The following is a 24725-nucleotide window of genomic DNA, read 5'->3' as shown; positions in this document are numbered from 1 at the left end:
ATTTCATTACCCGTTGCATTCAGTTTATCTGAAGCGCAACGCAGTAGGCAGAGTCAAAGACACAAACTATGTATTGAAAATAATGATCCTTTTATTTCATCCTCTCATGGCAACTGTACTTAATTGTGTGGTACTAAGCAAACCGTATATAATACAAACAAACCTTGGAGAGGGTATTGAGACAGGCAGAAAAATGTGATAGAAAGAGGTTAAGAAGAGAAATGAAAAAGGAATATTAAAACGTCAGGCCTTGAAGTTTAGATTGATGTTACTGTTTGTGCATCAACATGTCATTTCTGCAAACAAATCACACATTTGTGGCGTTCAAACCAAAACATAAAAGAATTAACAGAATTTTCTTTAGAAAGATAGGCTTTATGTGAGGTTGTTTTAAATCACTGCACCTACACTCTGATGCATAGTATTTTCATTTTGCAATATTATTACTGAGAGTTCATCAATGAATACATAATAACATCATTCCAGTGACCTCAGTTATTACCATACACAAAAGACATTAAATTGAGTTTAAGTCTGTGAAAGCATGAAGGTTGCAGTTTTTCTAATTATTTGGCACACACTTGGCTCTGAGCACACAAACGTTTTGTACGCTGATGAAACCTTTAAATTATAAACCACCTTGCTTGTGAACAGGAAGTACAGCTCAGATATCGGAAGAAGTTAGTAAAGCTCGTCTTAAACTTTCTCCAAATTTCTGCTAGCGATATCAGTCTTGTCTGCATCAATGTACGACGTCTCATAGACACGGTAAAAAATTTTATTGAAAATTAAGCTATTAGAAAAACACCTTTGGGGAAAAAACATTAATGCTTAAATAAATTAATTTGAACACCAGGCAGAACTGGGTGGAATTTTTTGTTAAACAAACCTGTGTTTGTCTAGTGTGTGTGGTCAAAAATTAATTTAGCATAAGTCTATGCATACATAGGGGGGTAGAAAGTAGATGTGCCAATCTAGTCAGAAATTCTACTTTTTAGGTTGTGTCACATATATAACCCCTTTTCACAGGATTTATTCTCCTTACCTAATCTTGATTCTTAATAGGTACAGTTGTTCTCTAATTTCAAATGTTTACATACATGAATTTGATTTGTGTGTAAATGTTTTGCCTAGCAAAAGCATTCATGCTCCGTAAAGTTTTCCCACATAGGTTACAAACACATTCTAGAACGTTCTTCATTTGCATTTAATGTCGATCATGATTGTAAAGGGAAAGGAAAAGCATACATATGCTTTTCAAAACTTTTACAACAATATCTGAAAAGTGTGGCATACATCTGTCTTTACCCCCCCCCCCCCCCCCCCCCCCCCCCCCGTCAATGCTTTTTGCTGGCATTAACTCTGTAAGTGTTCTGGGGGTTGTTTCAATCAGCTTTGCAAATACAGAGACTTAGATTTCTACTTTGTAAAATAGCTAAAGTTCAGTCAGAATAAATGTAGTGTGTATGTAAAAAGCAATTTTCTAATTATAAATTTGAATTAGGTCATTTTGACCCATGAATATACTTTGATTTATTCTTTGATAGCCACAGTGGCTATACTCAGTGTTTTCTTCCTTCTGGAAGGTGTACCTTCGGCCCAGTCTCAAGTCTTTGGCAGCCTCTAGCAGCTTTTATTCTAGGATTAACTTGTATTTCCTCCCATCAACAGCTGACTGGTTTACCTGTACCACCAGATGTCAACCATCCCCACATGATGCTGCCACCACCATATTTCATTGCAGGGTTAGTTTTTCTCCACACTTAGTCGTTCGCATACAGGTCAGAAAGTTTAATGTTGACGTTCTCTGACCAATGTCCATCATGCCCTAATTTTAGCTGGTGTGTAACCTAAAATTACAATAGAATACGTGGAAGTTTGTCGTAACATAACAAAATCAGAAATATTCAATAAGCATCAGTAGTTTCACCGTATAATCATGTAATTTCTTCCTAAAGCTGCTTGCTTGAAATTATCGAGTGCCTGCTCCAAAAAGGAGGTGATACCATCTCATCTTCACGTCACAGAACAATTCAGGCACATACACAGAAATACGTCACAGGACTGTAGGTATACTCCAGCTGCTGGCTGAGCTCGTCAGTGACTCTGTTCCTCTTGACCAAACTGATGTCGAAGCAGTAGGCGTGAAGAAATCAGAGCACATCGCTAACAACAGGGTTCTCTTTTTCTCTACGGTCCTGTATTTGCATGACAAAGCTGCCTCCTAGGTGTGCTATTAAAAGCTTGTGAAGAGGATGATATTGTCTTCGGCTCGGACCTTTCTATGTACTTAGGAGCACCCTAGCTCCCTGTTTTCTGGAGCTGGCTTTATCCTCATCCCTGGTCCTCTAGTTGCCATCCTCTCAGCCCCGGGCAAAGCAGTCACACATGCCCTGGCACAGGCACTGACAGAACCCATACACTAGGCAAACTGTCAGACTCGATGGGACTAAGCTAACACATACGATTCCTAGAGTCACTCTCTGGATCACTAACAAATAGATTCCTAGCGGGAGCGAACCGAAGTATAAGAAACCAAGTAGCCACACCAAGATGCGTGGGACATGGTTACAGAGCTTAGACAGTGCATCGTGATCTGTGGGTCCATTGGAGCCTATTGAGACGGAGTCCAGGCTCTGGTCAGCGTAGACATCCGAGCTGCCGTTGTGGCTCGGCGAGTGCTGTGAGTCCCTCTGAACCTCCATTATGGTGATGACCAGGCAGTTTGAGGAGTCATGAGACGGGCTGGTGGAGGACAAACTCTTTGGCGTCAGGACCACCTCCCTCTTCTGGTCCAAGCTGAAGGACTTGTCCTGTGTTGCCAGGTGGGACATGATGTTAACGTCATCAGGCAGGGCAGAGACCTGGTACTCGGTGATTTCAGTTTGGTGTCGGCAGAAGGGGCAGGGGATGCAGCCTGCTCCGTCAGTGATGTCCAGAATCTTAATGAGGCAGCGGGAGCACACCCGATGCAGACAGCCCAGGATCTTAGGCTTCCGGTTGTTTGCATTGTAGCGCTGGTAACAGATTTTACACTCTAATTCCTCTGGAGGAGGACAATCCTTGTTTTCTGACGTAGCCTGAGGACTGCTCATCTTCAAGTCATGTTCTGGGGACACATATGGGAACAGATTGAAAAGAGAGGGTTAGATTCAGAAATGATTAGGTTTAGCTGAACAGGGAAGTCAGGGAGACGTAATAGAGCAGACAGAAACAAGAGGATGCTTTAGTTTCCAGCATGAAAAGGTCAGGACTCTGCCTTCATCTCTGACTGCTCTGACTCTGTGTACCTGCTGGTGATGAATGATTTATGGCCTGGGAAATAGATCAGGGTGTCATCCCTGTGCCCTTTGTGGCAAAGCAAAACCCAGTGGTGATATTGATCTGTGGGGAGAGGTGATAGAAGGAGCTACTCCTTTAACATTTTCTCTCAGTTCTTGTCTAGACTGCAGCATTGTAGCAGTTGTTTGGTGAAATTACCAACCTTTGAGTTGAGGTCTTTGATTTCCTTGTTTTGGAATGTTCTTCAGTTGCCTTTGAATCAAATAACACTTTGCTCAGTTTTTCATGTTAATGAGAAGCACATCTCACTCCTTTGAAACATAGTCTGGCTAAATCAAAATTTAGTTTCGATTTATCTGTGCTTCCTAGAAAGAATGTTAGATAAAATGAAAGCTTTTCAGCAAAACAAAGCAAGTAGTTACTGTTTACCCTGAATTAAACATCCAAGTAAAATAATACCCTAACTTAAAGATAGGTACAAGAGCAATATGATTTATTTTGTTGTATCTGTAGGCATTTTTGCATGCTTTATTGTTATAAACAAGGCAGATATTTTAACTCTCATCCCAATTTATAACCAGACAAAATTTACTACACATGATTTCTGAGCGTTACAGCAGTGCTCTAACTCCATGGTTTTCAAACAGTGCTCAGTTATGGAGTAAGAAAGCTGTCAAAAGGATGTGTACAGATTCTAAGAAGTTGTATTGGTCAATCAGAAAAAAAGAGTATCTTAGCGTTAATTAGTGTGTTAGCTAATGCTAGTTAGCGGCTTTGCTGCAGCTCCTGGATGCGGGGGAGTGTGTGTGTGTGTGTGTGTGTGTGTGGGGGGGGGGTAAAGATCTTCATGGCTTCCTCAAACCCCACCCAAACTTGTCAATCTGACGACTCACCTCTTACACAAACTCCTCCCACGCCACCAGATACTCAATTTCCTCTTCGTTCGATACTCCCCCCTTGATGTAATTTCAACACTTTTAATACTCACATAAGAATAATCCTAACCCACAAAATATTTCAGGCTCACATATACGACAGTAGAATTTTGTATTTCAATTTTTATACATTTTGTGACATAGAAATATGAATTATTAAAATCATACACACATCTTTTTGACAGCATCCTTACTCCATACGAATTGAGCTGTCTTTATGTACTCTGAATACATTTGGGATTTCACTTTGGTAAATCTACTTTTGTGGCACTTCATCTACTTTTAAAATTGAATGTTGGAATTACATGTTGCAGTTCTAAGTTCAGAAACTAGTGGGATTTGTAAACTTTTATTTATTTATTTTAATGCTACTGACACCTACTATTATATACAAAGATGCCATATTGGATTTTGAGTTCGGGGTTTTTGAGAAACCTTTGGTTCTTCCACTCAAATATATGGCTTCTTGGGATGTTCTCCTGGAGTTCCATCAGATCCTTCATCTTTAAATGGAAAGCACATGGTACCACAACAAACCTACCATGAAAGGACCACCCACCAGAACTCACTGACCGGGCCAGGAGGACATTGATCAGAGAGGCAGCAGAGAGACCAGAGGTCAGCCTGAAGGAGCTACAACACATCCCATCATCCCCACAGTGGAACATGGTGGTGGCAGCATCATGCTGTGGGGATGTTTTTCAGCAGCAGGGACTGGGAAACTGGTCTAAATGGAAGGAAAGATAAATGGTACTAAATACAGGAATAGTCTAGAGCAGAACTTTTCAGTCTGCCTGTGGTTTCAGACTGGGACGGAGGTTCACCTTCCAGCAGGACAATGACCTGAAGCAGACTGCTGAAGCAACACTGGACTGGTTTAAGGGGAAACATATAAATGTGTTGGAATGGCCTAGTCAAAGTCCAGACCTCAGTCCAATTGAGAATCTGTGGTTAGACTTAAAGATCACTGTTCACAAGTGAAAACCATCCAACATGAAGGAGCTGGAGCAGTTTAGCCTTGAAGAATGGACAGAAATCCCAGAGGGAAGATGTGGTGAGCTCAGAGAGACTGACCCAAAACCACTAGTTGTTAGAATTGCTGCTAAAGGAGGATCAACAAAGTACTTTAAGTATGATGAACAGTTATGCACACTCATATATTCTGGTACTTTGATCTATTTGTTGTTTGCTTCACAATAGAAAAAAATAACACACCTTCAGGGTATCAGACATGTTTTGTAGATGTACGACAGGAAAACTTTCAAACTAAGCTTTGATTTGCTAAGAAAACTAATGAGAATAAAAGCTTCTAAGTATTATTCCTGCTGAGGAAGGCTCTCCAGAATAATTGAAAATTATATTGTGTAAAAGGACTCTTTTTAAATGTCCTTGATGGTTATCAAAGATGTTCTGTTGCAAATCCCACTCAATCAAATCTTTGCAGAAGGTCGGTCAGGTTCAGTAAGGTTTTTTGTATTCTCTTACAATATTGGAATATATAAAACACGGCCTTCCTACAGAGAACAAGTTTGTCCTTTAACATTGAGTAGGTAACACAGCAATTGAAGGTTTCACCTCTTACCATCACTCATAGATTCTTATATGTATTTAACACAGATTTGTACCATTTGGGTTAACAAAGCGTTGTTTTTCTGTTCTTTTAAAACAAAATACACAAATGTAAGGTTCTTTGGCCAGCTCATAACACTTTTGTGTTATCGCATCTTAAGTTACGGCTAGGTAGTTTATAATCAGCCTTTGTATGCGCACACAGACAGGTGTGTAAGACACACCTGCAGTTTTTCTACTACTGTGAGCTCCTGGAGAAGCGCACTGCATATATGACCAGAAGATCATTTATAAACTTGTTTCAGTTTATACATATTACATATTACGCTGAATTTGCACATTTATAGATTAAATATTTCTAATTTTACAGGTGGATTGTCTATGTATATTTTAAATTCTAAGAAAGTACATCCATCCATTTGTATATCCTTTTGTTGCATCCTTCCTGATAAACCTCACTCAAAAAGCGTGTTTATTTGATCTGAAGCTGCTGGACACATAATGAACTACCAGCAAAAAGCTGCATTATTACAATAACAAACACAGCGATGTGCCAGTTAGGGTCTTTGCATCCTGTCATTCGGTCTGACAGCCGTCGCCCCGCTGCCCAGATTGCCAGTCAGACTGTGTTTGTACATGGTCCCTTGATCTTGTTTTCATGGCAGCATAACATTATTTCAAATCAAGCACTGGTCATAGCTCTCAGGCTAGGTTTGCCTCGCAACTGCTGTTTTCAAGACATTGATGGTTCTTGTTTGCAGCTGTGGTCAATGTGAAGAACTTATTAGTATTTATTTTACGGTATCTTTATGCCTATTTTGTGTGTGCAGTACAATCAGTCCCTCTTCTATTATTCATTTCTAAGGGTTGGTGCAGGACTTGTGCGCATTCTATAATGTACTCTCTAAAAGGGACAATCAGCAAGGGAAGGATGGTCACTGTAGCTAATTAAAATTAATTAGTAAAGGTTAAAAAGCTTTGCTAAAACTTTGATTTGATTTTCTTTCTGCAAGCGTTTGATCCAACATATTGCCTCTTACTTAACATCTACATAATTGCATTAACAAGTCCTCTTCCTATCTTTGAGACGCTATTCATAAAGCAACACCTGTCATCCATTCAGTCATGGTCATAAAATATACATCGAATAGGTGAATTCTATATTGGCAAATGCCCAACAGGCTCCTCTTTGGCTTGCTGACTGTTAAATATTTCAGCAACAGGTCTGCTGAGTTAAATAGCCCCCTGAAGCATGTCAGAAAGAAAAATCTGCTTTATCCATCTCAAGAGCAAAACCGTTGTGGGCTCCTTATGTCAAGGCAAATGTGGGACAGCAGTGCCGTTCGAGAAGTTGGGCAAGTTCGACGCTCCATTTGGGTGAAATCATTTCCCGTGCCTCTGCACTGATCTAGGGATCTAATTAAATCTCTTCGTAACACATGGCTCTGCCAGGGCTTTCACACGCTGTACATGGCATCAAACTTTAGCTGGCTCAAGGTTAAGATAAACATGTAAGAAACACACCTTAAATCAGCCCATAATGGGTTGTGGATGATGGCTAGAGTAAATACAAAGCGCTGACGGAGACTTCGTTCATGGCCCTCACTAGCAGACATGTCCAGTGATGTCCAGTAAATAAGCGTCCAAACATAATTCAAGCTAAAAACACATGTGGTCATGTTCTGTCAGAGGCGTCTTCAGCGCCGCTGTCAGACAGACCACTACATCCTTGCTGCCCACTGCCATCAGCAGCTACAACAACTCTGTGAAGAAACCTGCATAATATGAACTGCAACCTTTAGTTTACCCTTGGCATTAATAAAGTATTTTTTTAAATTGAATGTGACATTAGCTGATTACTCGAATGGAGAACATTTTGTCGTCCCAAATTAACATGATAAACGTTCAGGTGAATTTACAAGCAGCTACTGCTCAAAAGAACCCTTTCAGTTGTTGGAGGAAACGGATTGAAATCAAAAACAAAGAATGAATGGGTTTGAGGTGGTAAAACTGTTGGGTGATTTAGCTGCCAAAGAGCGTAAAAAGGCATGCTTGGTGCTCTCAGTTTGTCCACTTTGAGGCTGGGCTCACATGCTGCCTCGTCTTGGTTTGAATATGGTTGGATAATAAATTGATGGGTTAATCACATGCATGTCAACTTGTGCCTGAATACTCAACTAAAGCTATATAGACCCATAATTGCCCCAGAAACACATGGTCATTATTGCTAAATCAAGGCTCTCAAACTATGGTGGAAAGACTAAAGATGGTACTTAAGACACTTTAACTCAGTCACTGAATTATAGGTTAAAAATCTAAAGGATAAACATAAAACCACAACAGAGACATACACATTAGAATTAAATAAACTAAGTAAACAGATAAAACAATAAAATTTATATTAAGAAGACAAAGAATTGGGGGGAAGATAACTCCATCATTTATAGAAAATGAGAAACTGGGAATAATTGTATAGCTCAGCGAAATATATCAGTGAAATGCTGATATATAAAATCAATACAACAAATAAATAAGAATGATAAATCATGAAAGAAAAATAACATAGGTATATTATTCCAAAAAAGTAAATTGTTAACCATAAATTCCAAATAATGCATAATAATAATAATATAAAAAACATGCAACATAATTGTCAAGATTATTAACTAAAATAGTAATATAATTATAAAACATAGATAATAATGATCTTTTTACAACTAAATAACTAAAACTGATACGAAATCAGAATACCATAAAAATAAATAGCTATAAACTTCACCCAAAAGCCGGACTGAATATAGATGCTTCTTCAGTTTCCTTTTAAAAACACCCAAACTCTCAGCTGCCCTTAGGCCTCCAGGAAGGCTTTTCCACAGCTGTGGGGCCATAGTGGTACATTAAGGTGTCAAATATTTACAAGGTAAACACAAAGCTAATTTACATCGATGCAGAGCTCACAGGCAGAAACGGGCCAAAAGATGAGCTGTTCATACTCTTTGAACTCAGCTTCAAGCACAAACTGCCCCATGGTGAAATGCAGCGTAGAATATCTCAAGAACTCCCCACAGAAACTGAAGCAGAGAGCAGTCAATAAAGAATAGGCGTCCTCGGCTACTTGTTTACCCCTGATGTTAGAATGGGAATGTAGGAATGACGCAGTTAAACCATGTTCTGGTTGCAAGTTGGAAAACTGCTGTGCTCAATGCAAGCTGACTACGACTACTAGCTGTACCTGCTAATAAAGCCAAAGGCATACATTTGCTGACAAAAGTTTCCTGAGACACAAAGTATGAGATTATTTCTGCAGCAGTCACCACACTTTAAAGACGTTGCACTTTGGAAAATGGGACTGGTGAGAATGTTTTGAATTTCCATAGGTTTTCCAACTCGTTTGTTTCCTGAGAACATAAAATGCAGATTTAAACAGCATCCTTTTGCCAGTGGACTACATTAAGACAATTTAAAATCTCACTAACATGAAACAGTGAAAGTACTGCTAGGTTACTGTTGTAATTTCTGTTGTTGAATTTTGCAAATAACATATACAGTAACAGAAATGTATGTTTTCGTCCTACATCGCATCCACTATTCCAAAGCAAGACTGGGTAAAATATATCCTAACAGATGCAAGATGTGACAGAAACACTCCGGCTGATTTAACTGGTCATGCCCAGCCCTGGCAACCTACTGGTCCACCATCTTTAAAACACTGTCAGAAACATTGAATACTAATCTTCAACCCAACGTAGTTATGGCCATATTTGGTGCCACAGATAGAAGCTATACAACACTAAGGGAAGGCCATAGAAAGATAATTGCTTTCACAACGCTGCTTACACGTAGAAGAATATTATTGCATTGGAAATCAAAAAATCCACCCAAAGCGTCTTTGTGGTTTAGTGACCTGACATACTTCATACAATTAGAGAAAATAAAATATACTCTAAGGGGGTCCAGGGACACATTTTTCTCTGTATCTGTGATTGAACCCATGTGTACCATGTCTGGTTTAGTGCACAGCCTCAGTGCTGGCGAGCTGAGGTATATGCTCTTTTTGTTATGTACGCTCATATGTGTCTATATATTTGGATGTACAGTATATATGTATGTAAAACAAACTTTGTTTTTGTCCACTGTTCTTGTTTATGCTTGTATTACCTTCAATTATCTACTCCTAATGGATTGGTGTCCAACATGTTCTTGGGATGCGGGGTTAAAATATAAATATGAGTATCATGCCTCATGTAATTAAAACGATATAATGTATCGCTGATGCTCGAGAAAAAAAGAAAGAAAAAAAAAAAGAAAAGACATGGTTGAGAAAAGATGAATACTTTGTGTTGCACCTTACATTTTCCAAAAAAAAGAAATGTATGTTTTCACTTAAGTTTTAATAAATAGCTGAACAGACAAATGTATTTTTTTTTTAAAGTGAAAAAGCGTATTATTTAATATAAATGAATAGAAATGCCTTAATCTCATGGATTGTATTTACACCAAATACATTTATGCAGTTTTGTATCCAAGTGGTTTAAGGGTCAAATTATAGCCATATTTCTATATCACGTTATGGAAAGCCGAGAATGTTTTTATTCCCAGGTTTAGTCTGGTGTTGGGCTGTATTTTGATTAACAATATTAAAGCAAAATCTATCCGGCATTTTCACACCAACAGACGCCGACAACATGCTTTTAACGTTTTTATATCAGCTTTTCCAAAGAACTACATACGTTGAAGCGCTAAATCAAAAGCTGTTTACAACCATGGTCAGATTGTAAAACAGAGCACAATAAAGTGATCATGTGCACCAATCATAGAGGATTCACCATTAGAAAGTCAAATTTGGCCAATTTTCTGATGTATTTGTCGGTTTAATGATTTTTCTACGGTTTGGCAATTAAGATGAAACGCTCTCTATTGCTTTTGTCCCGTTTCTCAGCCCTCCACCCCCAGACCCTGTGAAACACACAAACGTACACTCTCTTATCAGTCTCTCATCTGAGTAGATTGTGATTGAAAGTGTCGAACTTTGCTGTCAGAAAGTCTTGATTATCGATGTGCTCCGAATTGATCCTAAAGATTATGCTTATATTGCTGTAGTCACAATATTCACATTAATTGTTAGCTTTTTATAGACTGCCAGTTTAAAAAGTTATATCCTGAAATACATAAAAGCAGAAACAGTTTATTCATCTCTGTCTGTAGTATCTGTCAAGTTTTGATGTATACTTTATAAAATGGTTATCAAGTGTTAATATTCAATTAATTTTCAAGTTTTTTTTTTCTACATACAGATCCAAGTTTTTTAAGAATAGGCATTTGATGAGACCAGGTAGCAGTCCATATCGGCCTCAAAGTTAATACAATCAAAAACATGTATAGTTTTAAAAACTCAATAACCTTCAAATACTGTAGTATACTACATTATAATCTATTAGTATCACACTGTCTAGAGAAATATTGTGATTTTGTCCCACTTAACTCAGTCACTAATGACTTCTGGACTCTGAGTCCATTTTTCTGGTCTTAGCCAGGCCGAGGCATAACCGACCTTTGCTGCTCCTTTCTAATGTTATTTCTTGTCTGCGAATCTAATTTTAAACTTTAATATGTTTCTGAATATCAAGTTTGAAAGAATTAAAGTTCTTTTAGGGTTAAAATTTCAACATATTTGCAATATAAAGGAACCAACAAACTTGTTGTAATCATACTCATTTCATTTTTCTTTCTCTTATCGTAATGGAGGAGTGTTTGTCAATGCATACTGTAACCGCAAAAAGCTTTCCATAAATCATTAACAACTTTCTGTGATTTACTTGAAAGTGCAGACGATTAAACTTAAACCTCCTCCAAAACTCTATACAATGAGTTAATGAAAGGAGAGGTGTTAAAAGTGAACCACACCAACAATCAAGCTTCTAAACAGGTATTAGTGTTAGGATTGGTGTCCCTAACTAGAACTGGGCCCTTAATAGAAAATCTTCTTAGGGCCCTGTGCTTTAATAACTGGCCTGTCTAGTGTTAAAACGTTCCTGTAATGTCTTGGCAACACATAATTTAAACATGGATAGTCTCTCTTTTTTGAAATCATTAAGGAAGGCAGGACAGCCCTTAAACCTTGAGGCAAACCCCATATTTGTTGCATAATCAAAATGATGTACTCAGCCTTCGGTACAGTTTTGTGAGCCATGAGCATGAATAGTGGAAACGACAAAATGAAGATAAAAAAAAACTGGGTGTGTAAAATGCGGCTGTACAGCTTTGCGCGAGGGAGCTCACTGAGAAAGAAGACGGACAACAGAGATCAGGATTTTAGTTTAGTCAGAGACTGAGAACGGTCAGATATGGACGCCCTGATCAGAACCGCCGTCCCAGTAACCAGTCGGAGAATGAAATCGTACAGAACATCCCTTCAGAACTTGTCAAACTGGACTTAGAGGGATTCATAAAAAAGTTAATCAAAACAGTATGGCAAAAAATGGAATGACCACATAATAGAAATACTGTAATATTTGCAAGTGTGTGCATGATGTGTTGTTCTTGTGCCGTGCTGTTGGTTAGATTCTGTTTTTCATTTTTTTCCAGCATGCCACTTTTGAACACACGATTCCATAAATGTGTTATAAGATCAATTGAAAGGCACATGAGAATAGTGAGAGCTTCCCAAATATAATCAGGTAGCTTTAGTAGCTCAGTGTGTCAGGATTATGCCCATCAATGCGCATTTCTTGAGCATAAGCAGGAATGCATGTGACCTATAACTGGGTACGGGGCTTCCTGCCAGCTAATGCAGGTGGGAAGGATAGTATAAGGCAGAGAGAAAATACCCAGAACACGGCCTGCTGCAGCTGCAGCGCTGCTCTAATCTCAACATAAGGACTAGGCTTGTCAAAGGGAATATTCCTTTTTAAAGAGCTTTACGTTCTGCACTGACTGATCTCTCCACAGTTATAGAAATGATATGTCTTGTGCAGCTTTTTAAAAAAAAAAAAAAAAAACGTTTAGTGGCACAGGCAGCAGGGGTTACCAGCCAGGGATGGTGCGTCCCTGTTTGCTTCTGTATACATAGTAGCTCTGAACTGTGTCTGCAGATTTAGTGTGTCATTTATACAACAAGCTCTAAAAGGGAAAACAGCCACATCAAAGTGTCGAATTCTTTTATGTCCTCATCAAAATGCAGCTCACAAGAACAACTTATTGGTGCAACAGATCACACTGTAGCCAACTGCTCGCTGAAAGCATTGTGGGGTGCCGTTAGCGCTGTTCCACAGGGAAGAGATCATGCTTTCATACCCAATTTAACATTTTGCTTTTACAAGGTACTGATTATCATTTTAAGCGTGACAAAAACAAATATTAACGCTAGGTCAAGTGTTAAGTGCATGATTGTGTTTGGTCACAATCTCACCTGTCCAGGCAGGACTTTACATGTTTCTCCCACAGTACATAAACCTGCATGTTGGTTAATTAGTGTGTGCAGATTGACCTGAGCAGTGACTCGTTGTGTCTCATAGATAGACAGGCACTCTCTCCACTGTGTTTGCAGTGCTTTCAAAAGCATTTATACCCCTGAAATTTTTTAAACTGTTTTATCATGCTGATAACACAAGCTTCTTTATGTTTGATGGGCATTTAAATTGATAGACATGGGACATCTGATAGACAAAGTAGTAAAAAAAAGTGAAAGGAAAACGATAAACAGTTTGAAAAGGTAAATGAACCACTGAATGCAAGACTAATGCAACTTATAGATATCATTTGTCCAATGTAGCTCCTTTGTTGGGTCATGCCAGGTTCATAGATAATTAGGCCAATTTTTGCACCGATCTTCCCCTTCCGACAATCCTGAGGATGTCCCAGTTATCAGGATGCTGCTTAAAATAATCTTATGACTAATACACATCACACCTGCTGTGTGTGATGAATTAAGAGTGATCTGGTCCACATGGAAAGACATCAGGACCGCTCCAACTTGAAATCTGGGATATTTAACACGTTGGATTGTCTTGGCCTGATATCCTAGTTTGTGGAGTGCTATCAGAGGACAAACGAGCCCGCCGCCTGTTGAATGTGACGTGTAGCCAATCAGAAAGCGAGGTGAGGGAAACCGTGCTGTCTCCATTCCTTTAACCAACAGCTTTTCTTTTTGCAATGTTTTTTCACAGTTCAAATTTGTCCATAAACTATCGCCATTGTTCTTCCTCGTTTGCCATGTTTATTTACTCTGAACGCACGTTTGATCTCGAGAGGTAATGCGAGATTTCCCATCTGGCATCTGAATGTTCCTGCAGGAAATCTGTTTGTATGTGTTGTGTTGTGCTTGACTAGACACAACACGCTGTACGAACAAGACCGTTATGGAGATGCTTTTTTTTTTATCGTCATGCGTGGGTTCTCTCAGTCTTTGAAAATCAGCCAAGAATTTGTTTGCCATGTACACATGGCAGCCCACTGCTCCCCTAGGGGATGGGTTAAAAGCAGAGAACAAATTTCATTGTAATGTATGTTTCAATGTATGTTTCAATGACAATAAAGATGATATCACTATTACTATTATTACTAATAACTTTGTGGCCCAAATAGCACTGCACATAACCCTAAATCCCAGATCTGCATGGTGAAACACAGTGGTGGCAGCATTATGTTGTGGAAAGATTCATTCTTCAGCAGGAATAGGAAAGCTTCTCATAATTTATAGGAAGCTAGATGGAGCTAGATACAGAGCAATCTTGGAGGAAAACCTTTAAGAGATTTAAAAAAGACAGAGCCATCAGAGCTTTAACGTCCAGCGGTACTAAGGCTCTTAAAGGTATATAGCCACGTTATATGCCTATACCAAAAAGGCGCAGGCTCGGTTCAGTGTTATTTATTAATCACCATCTGGCTTGCTGCCTGTAGATGACGCCATGTCTGTTTCTATCTGCTCATCGCGCCCAGTGCTGGGGTTATTTTTAGGATTAAAAAGGATTGTCAATACACTTTCAGGATGGACTCTTGGTGTATATAACCTTATTTTGTCATGATCAAACGGTTTTTGGTCTTTTTTTATAGGCATATAATGTTCCCATGTGCTCTCTATCCAGGTTAAGCTTCTTTTTTTTTTTGCTGTGTCAAAACCTTTCCGAGCTACTGTGTTCTGCATCTTTGTATCCAGCAGTCTCATGATGCTTGCAGGGCAAAATTTAAAAAAATGGATCATGCATAATGTTTTGAAATCTCGCATACCGGTACGTTGTCTCAATCATCTAATTTTAAGTATGAGCTGTTTTTTATACCTTCCTTTTTTCAATATTCGGACCCTAAAATTCAACCCGGTTAGTGCATTGGATGCCAATTAAAACAAAGAAATACATTTGTACAGTCTGCCACCCAGAGATGAGTAATGTAAAAATACACTATCCACTCACCTTTCGCCACTTTGCAAACCAGTTCAATCTATTGAAGTCCTGTGTTTCCTGTCAGCATTTTCCTCCATGCAGTGAACCAGTTTCTCCTCTATTTCATGGACTGAGACGGATGCTAGAGTCACCTAATTAGAGCCGAAAAGGTTAATCTGTTTATACATGCACGGACGCTTTATAGCTTGTTGAATAGAGTTATTGCCTCACGGGCTTTAAGTAGCATTTGATTTTGTGAATTAATGGAAGGGATCAAGGGACATGATGTTGTTACTGAGATTGTGAGGTGTTAATTAAAATAACAACAAGCTGGTCAGATGGGAGGAGAGTGTTTACAATGCAGCATTTAGCTCCGGCCACAGCTTTACTCTGCAGTGAGATTGTAAAAGTTGCTGCTTGCAGCATGCAGCAGCTACAGCAGTGCACATGTCGAGGGTTGCCTTTGTGCAGGTGGTATGCAACACCTAAAGGAGCAACTTCAGCTGGCTTTGATTGTGTGGAAACTAGATCATGCAATCAAATGTAAATCATTTTTAGAGTGTAGATGCACTCGTGACCCTTAAACTAATAGTCCTCGATCAAATAAAAAGCACAGCACAGTCATTAGTGTTTTCATTCAAAACCTTTGCTATTTAACATGAGCTTTGATTCCTTTAAACTGAGTAGTCTACTGCTAGTTTGGATTTTTTTCAGAGCAAAGCCAAGACTGATAGCAAATCGAATCTCATTCCCAGCATTCTGCAGGATGTGTGCTCCATAACCCCAGTGCTGTTCCCCCTACGCCTATTGAACAGATATCTGACTCCTATCAGCATTGCTCATCAGCAACTTCTAACCAGGCTCCATTATTTTACTGGTTACCTCTGTAACTTGGAATTAAGAAAGCCGTTTTTATCATGTGTTAGATTTTAGTTCTTTAGAAGCCTAAGAGTCAGATATGCTTTAGTTGTGTGTTTTGGGCTTTGGTAGTTCTTTCATTAATAGTACCCTGGGTAATGACATTCAATAAAACTTTACTGTGGTTTTGGGGTTATAATATGATGTGTTGTGAAGTGATGAGGCCGTGTGAATGTCAAGAACGGGTACCAAAGGACCAGATCGTGGGCGGACAGCTTTTATCTTTCTATGTAATTCATATTCTCCAATCAGAGCACACCATCAAGCAAACAGCCTTCCTCCTCCCCTCTCCCCACCTCCCGCTTGCTTATACACCCACCGGCTAATTTAACGGCGAGTCGCGCTAGCACGTCTGACTGCTCCACTCGAGCAGAGGATGGTCACCAACAAGGGGAGCTGTTATGTCCGAGGCTGCTCAAAACCGAATGGACGTTTCCACTTACTGCCGAAGGATGAGAGAATCAGAGTGACTGAAGTTATTTATGGCGAAGTTCCACACAATTATAAGTCCAATTTGAGTCGTGGTGAAGTTAGTTTTAGGTTGGATGTGCAGCTTTGGCAGCGTATGCCTCCTGTTGGAGCCGATACAGGGAGGCCGATCTGGGCTGCTGCTCTCTGTCTGCTCGCTCTCTGCCAAAGCCACGGAGCGTGAATACCCAACATCCAACCTAAAACTGACTTCACTGCGGTCCAATTCGACGCTGTAATGTTCAGTGCACTTTACTGAAGCTGTTTCCAGAACGTTTTCTAACAAACTGATTTTGAAAAAAACCTTGCTACCAACACTGGAGGTGGCGACCACAACACTGTCATTACCCATACGTTTATTTAATTTCTAAATGCTGTTTATCTGATAAACGTATGAACACGGTCTGAAGCAGCAGAGCTCAGTCCCACTGTGTAGATGGTGAATGGTGTGGCCAGGTTAAAGCCTTTGGTCAGCTTGGCCTCGCCTGTACACCATCCTACAACACAAATACTTCCATTAGCAATAATACCATCATTTGGATTTATGGCAAAGTGTTGTGCTGAGAATAGAGGTGTGGATGGAGGGGGCGAGGGCAGGTGTGGACATGTTTGAACAATTTCCCAAATATGGTTGAAGCCAATCAGAGTGAAGTCAACAAGGTAGAGCTGCATATCATTACCGTACCCAACCCTTTTACCGAGGAGGGAAATCTGGCCTGTCAAAACAACCCCCTACAAAGAGGTGACATCATTTTTCATAATGAAATTCTCCTGAGAATTTATATTTGCAGCAATATGAACTACAGGAAATAGTTTAAAACATTGATGTCATGGCACCTTTAAGAAATAAATAAATACCACATATTGATAATCAATGCAGTCCAGGTTTGTCCTGTTTTTACAGTTTTTTTTGCTTGGCCTCAATTTAATGTGGGCCAAATATCAGGGTTCCTACAGAGTCTTACCTTCCCTATTTCCAGCCTTTAGTTCCTCTTCCTTATAGCCAGTGCTTTTTACAATTGTTGGCACATTTAAAGCTTGCCTCTGTAGCAATATCATAAAACCCTTATTTATACCACAAAACGAAGAACTCTGGAAATTTGAGTTTAGAAAACTATGGAATACTGCCTTGAAAATTATGCAGGGATCCTGTTATATATATATATAAGAAAAAAGCATTGACATTTTATTTGGGGTTTTCATATACTGTATGAATTAAAGTTTTTATGAGACTCAAGCTGCGTTTTGAAGAATTATTCTTCAGTGCAGAACCATTCAGTCTAAGTATTGAAGATGCTGAGCTACAGGTGATCAAACAGTCAACAGTGAAATTATTTGTTAATTTAGCATAGGACCAGTCATTACAAATCACAGACCAACTTCGGTATTTCAGCGTGGGGAACCTAGCTTCACATTGACTAAATATGTAACCAAACAAAAGAAAAATAACTTGGAGGTAAACCAACAGCTAACTATGTTTTTTGAGTGCTTGCAGCAACCCTAAGGCCATGATACCCTGTGACAAAATCCATATCACACATTTTACTGGTGTTAAAGTAAATCTGCTGGGTAATCAGTATTCTGGTTGTTGCTTCGTTGAGAAGGCAGACGCCCCTTGGGCTGCAGCTGGCAGGGCTGGCTGGGTGTTTGGGGTGTGTGTCGCTCAGCCCAGCTTGTAAAGAAAGCTAAATGTCACAGCTTCAGCTGGCCTGACGCTGGTGTCCTCACTCCTCCCTGTGTGCCCCGAGACATTTGGATTCTTGGCTATGGCTCTGGAACAGACAGCACCATTTGCATTCATTGCTGGACACAACAGGGAATTAATGGGGGAATAACTGCTTTGCAGAGGCATATTTAATAGTTCAATGGCACATCCACGGTTTAATTTCTAACATTTCTCTCTAGTTATTCTTTTATTTTGCTTTCATTTAGACCCATTTCAGATCTCCCTTTACAAAACCTTTCTCAACCTTTTGTCTTCTTTTTATCTCTGATATCTATGCTATTAAACGCCACAACAAAGACTTAATTCTTTCAGGGGTTATTGACTCGTCCACTTGCACTTTGCTTATTGTCTGTTTCCCCGGAGCACAGCTAACCCGGAGTTGGCTGAGTGAAAACCACAGTGTGAAACGTGTTGCGTCTAACTATGCTTGCCTGCCGATAGAAGCGTAACGTGGCCACGAAATGCAGTTAAAAGATGCAAATGTCAGTGAAACATCTGTACATAATCAAAATCTGCCCGCCGGCGAAACAAAAAGATTTGTGGCTCGCGCTGAAGACGACATTTTGTGACAGGATGGAAAATGGAATAATCTGGTTTCCGTCAGTTTGTCACAACATTTCTGGCTTGGTGAGGTGACATGTCTGAGATGAAATATGTTGCTTTTTAGCTGAAGAGCCTGTTGAAAATTATGCTGTAGAATAAAAAGGCAATGACAGCATACTGTTTTTGTTCCTGGTTTTAATTTTAGGATTATACAAAACATGACAGGGCTTGGCACATGTAGGCATCAGCAAATGATGATCATTTACACCATCCGGTAATGTAGGTTCTGTGTGTATGTGTGTAGTTTTACTTTTACTCGCTATTAACTATTGAAAATCTGTGAAGCATATGTCAAAAAAACCTGAATAGAAGACATCGGTTTGTTTACGTTTCAGTTAATTGCTACCACCATCACGCAAAGAGAGAGAGAGAGAGAGAAATGATAACGTTTTCAGTCAAATTTAATATGTTTAAAAATGTATTGAAACTGTTTTAAAAAGCCTGGTTCTTTGAAATTTGTCAAGCAACTTGCAAAAATAATCATAGTGCCGCTGAAACCTTCTCATCTTTCATGAAATTACAAACAGAAACTTAAATGTATTTTCTTGGAATGTGATGTGACAGCAAAACGAAGTAGAACATAATGGTGAAGCGGAAGGAAAATGATACCTGTTTTTCAAAAATAAAGTAAAAATCTGTAACGTGCAAAATCTGTAAAGTGCTGTGTACAATTGTATTCTTGCCCCCATTCTCGCCTAGATCAAATCATTGGCAACAAATTTGAATAAGTTGCTTAGAGAGATTGAGAAAGGGGCATCAGTATGTACAGCAATGTAGGTAGGTGGGATCAAATCTCACTACTATTGTGCTCAAACTATGTATAAGTCCTATCTGTTAAATTAACTACAATGTTATCAGCCTTAAATCTATCTAAATTTGTCTAAAGGGTGCCTAGATTTCATTAAGAGAACACATTATTAATACTTTAACTGTAAATTCAATTGCATTTTGTCACAAAAACAATAACCTGACAGTTAGTAATAACAGTATTATTATTAATTAACTAACAAGACATAAACAAACATGAAATCTAACCAGGGGTTCAAAAGGGTCGGAGGACAAACTTTCATATTTCCATTAGCTGACATAGAATTTAACTTTATCAAATGGTCTCTCTCATTCTCTGGAAAGGTAAACTCATGGTTCAGGGGCAAAATTTGGATTTCTAAATGCCTAGTCTGAGGGAAAGTTTAGAAAAATGTATGAGGGGTATCCCAGCACAGGAATGCCTCAGCCAACAAACAGCTTCATCACTTCAGAGGAGAAGGAGTGCCTCCAATTTAGGTTGCTGTTTACTTCCTTGGAACCAGCTTAAGGTGCGGCTCCATGTGCCATCAGGTCTCTCTGCTGGAAAGGATCTGCAGCGGTGGCTCACACAGGAGCTGTCTGGCCAGTGGGTTCCTCTCGCTGGAATTCAGGACTGAATCAGCCGTTATCCAATAAAACAACCCATTTTCAAATAAGTGGAACAAACGTGTGCGTTGACTTGATTGGGTTCTTGTCCCGTGTGTGTTTAGCTGGTCAGAGGTGCATCATTGGTGTCTGTCTGTCTGTCTCTCTGGCTCTTCATCAGTACTCTTCATCACTCTGACTCAGCTCTCCGTAGCACACGGAACACAGTGTTTTTAGCCACATCTATATTAGTTACATGTTAGGAAACCTAGATTTTACTATATATTTTTAAATCCTGTGTTTACTTTTCCAGTGGACAGAGAATTCATAACGTACCAGTTAGGAATAGCACTTTATGCAACAGTGTACTATTTCAAAGACTAAGAACCACTCTGAGATTTTCTCAGTAGAGGAAGAATGCAAAGGTTGACTCAAAAGAGAATGACGTTTGACATGTATTCACATACATATAAATGCTACAATACTTGAAAACACTGTCATGCCATCTTCATACTAATTTTGGACAACCTCAAGAGCATAGGCTGAATTACAAGATTATTTAGGTCAATCTAATGTCACCCAAAGACCTTTTACACTGTCCGAACTAGGACTACATGATATACCATACCGTACTATAGCATATGTATCTCTAAAGCACTTAAAATACAACTTAGCAGCTGATTGAAGTGCTGTACAAATACAGAAACATCAATAAAACAGTAAAACAAAAATGCAAAAGGAAAAAGTGCAATATTAAAACACAGATATTAACTCACTCTGGGTTGAAAGCCAATGAGAAATAATGTGTTTTTAAACGAGTTTTAAACCAGAAAGAGATGGGGCCTGCCTGACCATCAGCAGCAGCGCATTCCATAATTTAGGAGCCAGAGCTGCAAAGATATTAGGAAAACTATGCTATATAGTTATAACAATCTATTGCCTATGGGGAGCAACCGGGGAACATTGACATGTGATGGGGGAATCAAACCCACAACCTTGCGATTGCATAACAACTACTCTACCCATCGAGCCACAGTTGCCAGAAAGTGCAACCTGATCAGTCAAGACCAACCAACGAAGCAGATTGGTTGTGGGGAAGATCAAGATGAGCTGCTGCACCTGTGCTCCTCCTGCTGCAGCTGCAATCAGCCTCATGCCATTCACCTGTTCTCCCTCCCATATATAGTGTGGTTCTCCAGTCTGTCAGGGCCACATTATTGAAAGCCTCATAGCAAGTAGATGTCCAGCATTTCCCCTTTGATCACATTTTCACGGCTTTTCCTGTACTGCCCAGCTCATGTCGGACATCTACGCTGCTTTCTGCTTTCTGGCCAGGACCTGGACTGATATTATGACCACGAGGCTTGCCCAGCCCTTTGGATCTGCCTGCCTCTGTCAACCTCTTGCGTAGGACCCGCGTTTGCCTCTCAGAACTGACTCCAGTCTCAACCCTTCTGCTTGTCATGTCCTGCTGTGAGCTGCCTGCAATTATCACTGACAGGTTTCTGCTCAGGCTTTTCCTGCCTATACCAGGGTCTCTTGTTTTATTAATAAACCTTTTAAAGTGCAACACCGTCAACGGCTGAATATCGGGTTTTCCGTCAGTCTGGGCTTAACGATGACCTAGCAATGGAGAGGGCATGGCACAACTTAACACTGAACATCATCCTTTGAATCGTGGAAATGGCAACATCATGCTGCGGGCCTGCATTCTTTTACCAGGGAAGCTGGTCAGAAGATTGGTGGAGATAAAATTCACTCGTAGAGGAACTCGACCGCCACTCCCAAACCAGTGGCGGCTGGTGCTAAAAAAACTGAGGGGGGCGCACACAAACAAACGAAAAACAAACAAAGCAAATCTTAAAAAATAGCACTATTTGAACATAAATTTTGCCCTCCTTTCCTTCTGCCCAGCAAATTTCTCAATTATATTCTTAATTGTTAAAGTCAGTCATCTCTGTGACTAGTCTTTTCTCCATTGACAACATGGCCAATGCATTCAGCCTGTCCTGAGACATTAAGTTTCTCAGAAAAGTCTTGATTCTTTTCAGAGTTGAAAAGCACCTTTCAGCTTTCAGCTGTGGTCATGGGTGTGGTGATGAAGATCTTCAAGAGCGGGACAGTTTCTGAAAAGACTTCTTCTAGATTGTTTTCCTGATTTTAATAACATTTTCTGCCATTTTTTAAGGCTGTGTTATGAAATGTGTTACAGCATTTTTGTGGGACAAGATTATACAAAATTCAGTAACCAAATGTTCTATTCCCCATTACCCATAAACTTCAGTACAACTTAAATAATAAAATATGTTGCTGACAAACATTATATCAACATACCTACACAGCATAGACACAACTAAAGGTATTTCTAACTACAACGCACATCTTCCTAATATATTAAATAACATTACTATAAACCAGTGTAACAGTGATTTTCCACAACAACTCACCTCTGCAGCAATCCTTTCATGGTCTTCTACACTGAGTATCCAACGCTTTTTCACTGACTGACTATTACCTACACTGCTTTTTCCACCCATGGAGTGGAGAGATCACTTGCCTGCTGCTGAATTTGTAAATTAAGACGATCCGGTCCAAGCTCCTTTATCCTGTTTTTTTTCTTCAAGTGAACGCTTTGTAAAAGCATTTTTTTGTAAAGACAAAACAGAATTTTCTCTCATTTTGAAACTACTCAACTTTGCAAGCATAACCGTGAATCAACCTAACGAACTGCAGCTGAGCTGAGTCGAATCGGGGATTGTCCAATCACACAATGTTTTTAAAAAAATTAGCCAGTACTGACACTCTACCAGTAATGACGCAACAGAATAGGTGTGTCCGGGGCGCAGAGCTCTGCGCCCCTATGCAAAAACCTAGATAACCAATTAAAAGTCAGCCTCAGATCACGTGCTTGCCCAAGTTCCTGCGCCTACATTCACTCACATTAGACCGGCGCCCCGCACATAGGAAAGGAGGAAGTGTGCACAATGTGAGCAATTAAATAGAATTATGTATTTACTATTTTAATAAATTCTAACATGTCTATTGGACACACAGTATGAATAAATACATTTCTAAGATTTTTTCAGTTCAGAAATCATTTATTATCTAAAAGATTTAAAGGGGGCGGCGCCCGAGCGCCCCCTACTGGCCAGCCGCCACTGTCCCAAACACAGAGCCAGAGCTGCAGTGGAATAGTTTAGATCATAGCATATTCTGATCATGGCTGAGACGGCCATGGCTCCTTGCAGCTGTGATTGCAGCAAAAGGTGGTTCCCCTAAGTGTTCATTCAGAGGGCGAACACAAATGCACATCACAAATACTTCTTTGTAAAACATGTATTAAACCACGTATTCCTTCCCTCTTATTTTACAAGTCTGTCCTATGTTGTGTAGGTCAGTCACAAATAAAAATCCCCAATTAACTTTAAGGTTAAAGCCTATATGGCGGCATTTTGAAGAAGCCTGCAGATAGATGACAGAAAAACCCAGCGCTCACATTAAAGGTACGGCGGCAAGTTTCTGTTTTGACCTCGAGAGCAGGACTGTAGATTAAGATTGTGTTCTGTTAAAATTGTTTGCTTTGTCCTCGTCTTTTCTTGGGCTCTGTTCAAACAACAGACGGGAGCAGTCAGGGGTGAAATTTGCTTTTTGGTGAATGTTTGAATTATTACATCAGAGCGGTCCTCTCATCTTCAATTCTAGTTTTGCGTTCTGGTTTAACAAAATGAGTAATTATGCAGTTTTGAAGCACAGCCACTTTAATTGGCAAATTAGCTTCAAAACTCATATACATTTGGAAAAAAAAAGGCTCTTCGCTTTGCTGCTTTTGTGAAAGTGTCCGTCACCCTTTGAAAAGCCAGCAATTCAACATGTCTTATGTACAGACGGAGGGGATAGATGTTTGTTTTATGCTTTAACTAAGAGAAACACACACCCAGAAATGGAAAGCGCCGTTCAGCCCTGATGCCTCAGAACGCGGAGCAGCAAACACACAGCATCTGTTCTTTTGGTGTCTTTCTCTACTTCAAAGATCTCACCTGTTTGCCTCTTTGTCGCTGTTTTTACATTAGGAGAGGCTAACGTTGCTGTACCACGTAATCCACTTGTATGAGTGCGTGCCGCACCACCAGCAACAGTTCAAAAGTGTCTGCAGCAAAAAAACAGCTGCTGATTGGTAAACACAGAGCCTTTAACGTGAGCCTTCAAGGAAAATGTTACCTGCCTAACACACACAGCCGGATGCTCACACACTCCAGGTAGAAAAGGCAGGGAAAGTCCCGACGTGCTCACAACCACCACCTTTTGCATGAGAAATCTACAGACTAGCGTGTGTGTGTGTGTGTGTGTGTGTTGCCGTTACTCCTCACCTTGTCCCAGTGTGTGTGACGCCCCCTCCTCCGCTCCACTTGTCTCTGCTACGCTGTCCTTCATTTAAGTCCACCTTCTTCATAGCAA

At 39.8% G+C, this 24725-nt stretch overlaps 2 protein-coding genes across 8 annotated transcripts in view; one reads left to right on the top strand and one right to left on the bottom strand.

Annotated features, from left to right (window-relative positions):
• Positions 1-24725, top strand: part of cep89 (centrosomal protein 89) — a 75151-nt gene that overhangs the window by 30027 nt on the left and 20399 nt on the right. The window lies entirely within an intron of this gene.
• Positions 1362-24722, bottom strand: zgc:165481 (uncharacterized protein LOC100073327 homolog). The gene is made up of 2 exons (XM_036136277.1): positions 24638-24722; positions 1362-3109 (listed from the first exon to the last, which is right to left on the bottom strand). Exons 1-2 carry the CDS (start codon positions 24699-24701, stop codon positions 2364-2366), a joined length of 810 nt encoding a protein of 269 aa, XP_035992170.1. The 5' UTR covers positions 24702-24722; the 3' UTR covers positions 1362-2363.

The sequence above is a fragment of the Fundulus heteroclitus genome, chromosome 4 (genome assembly GCF_011125445.2).
Source record: "Fundulus heteroclitus isolate FHET01 chromosome 4, MU-UCD_Fhet_4.1, whole genome shotgun sequence".
Classification (NCBI taxonomy): Eukaryota; Metazoa; Chordata; class Actinopteri; order Cyprinodontiformes; family Fundulidae; genus Fundulus; species Fundulus heteroclitus.
Note: the sequence above shows the minus strand (reverse complement) of the source record. Positions and strands in the feature narration are given on the sequence as shown.

Bases quoted from the DNA above. Each gene is read 5' to 3' on its own strand.
- zgc:165481 (XM_036136277.1), bottom strand. From the start codon at position 24,701: ATGAAGGACAGCGTAGCAGAGACAAGTGGAGCGGAGGAGGGGGCGTCA. The intron at 3,110-24,637 runs GTGAGGAGTAAC...ATGTGTCCCCAG, and splicing joins GTCACACACACTGGGACAAG to AACATGACTTGAAGATGAGC.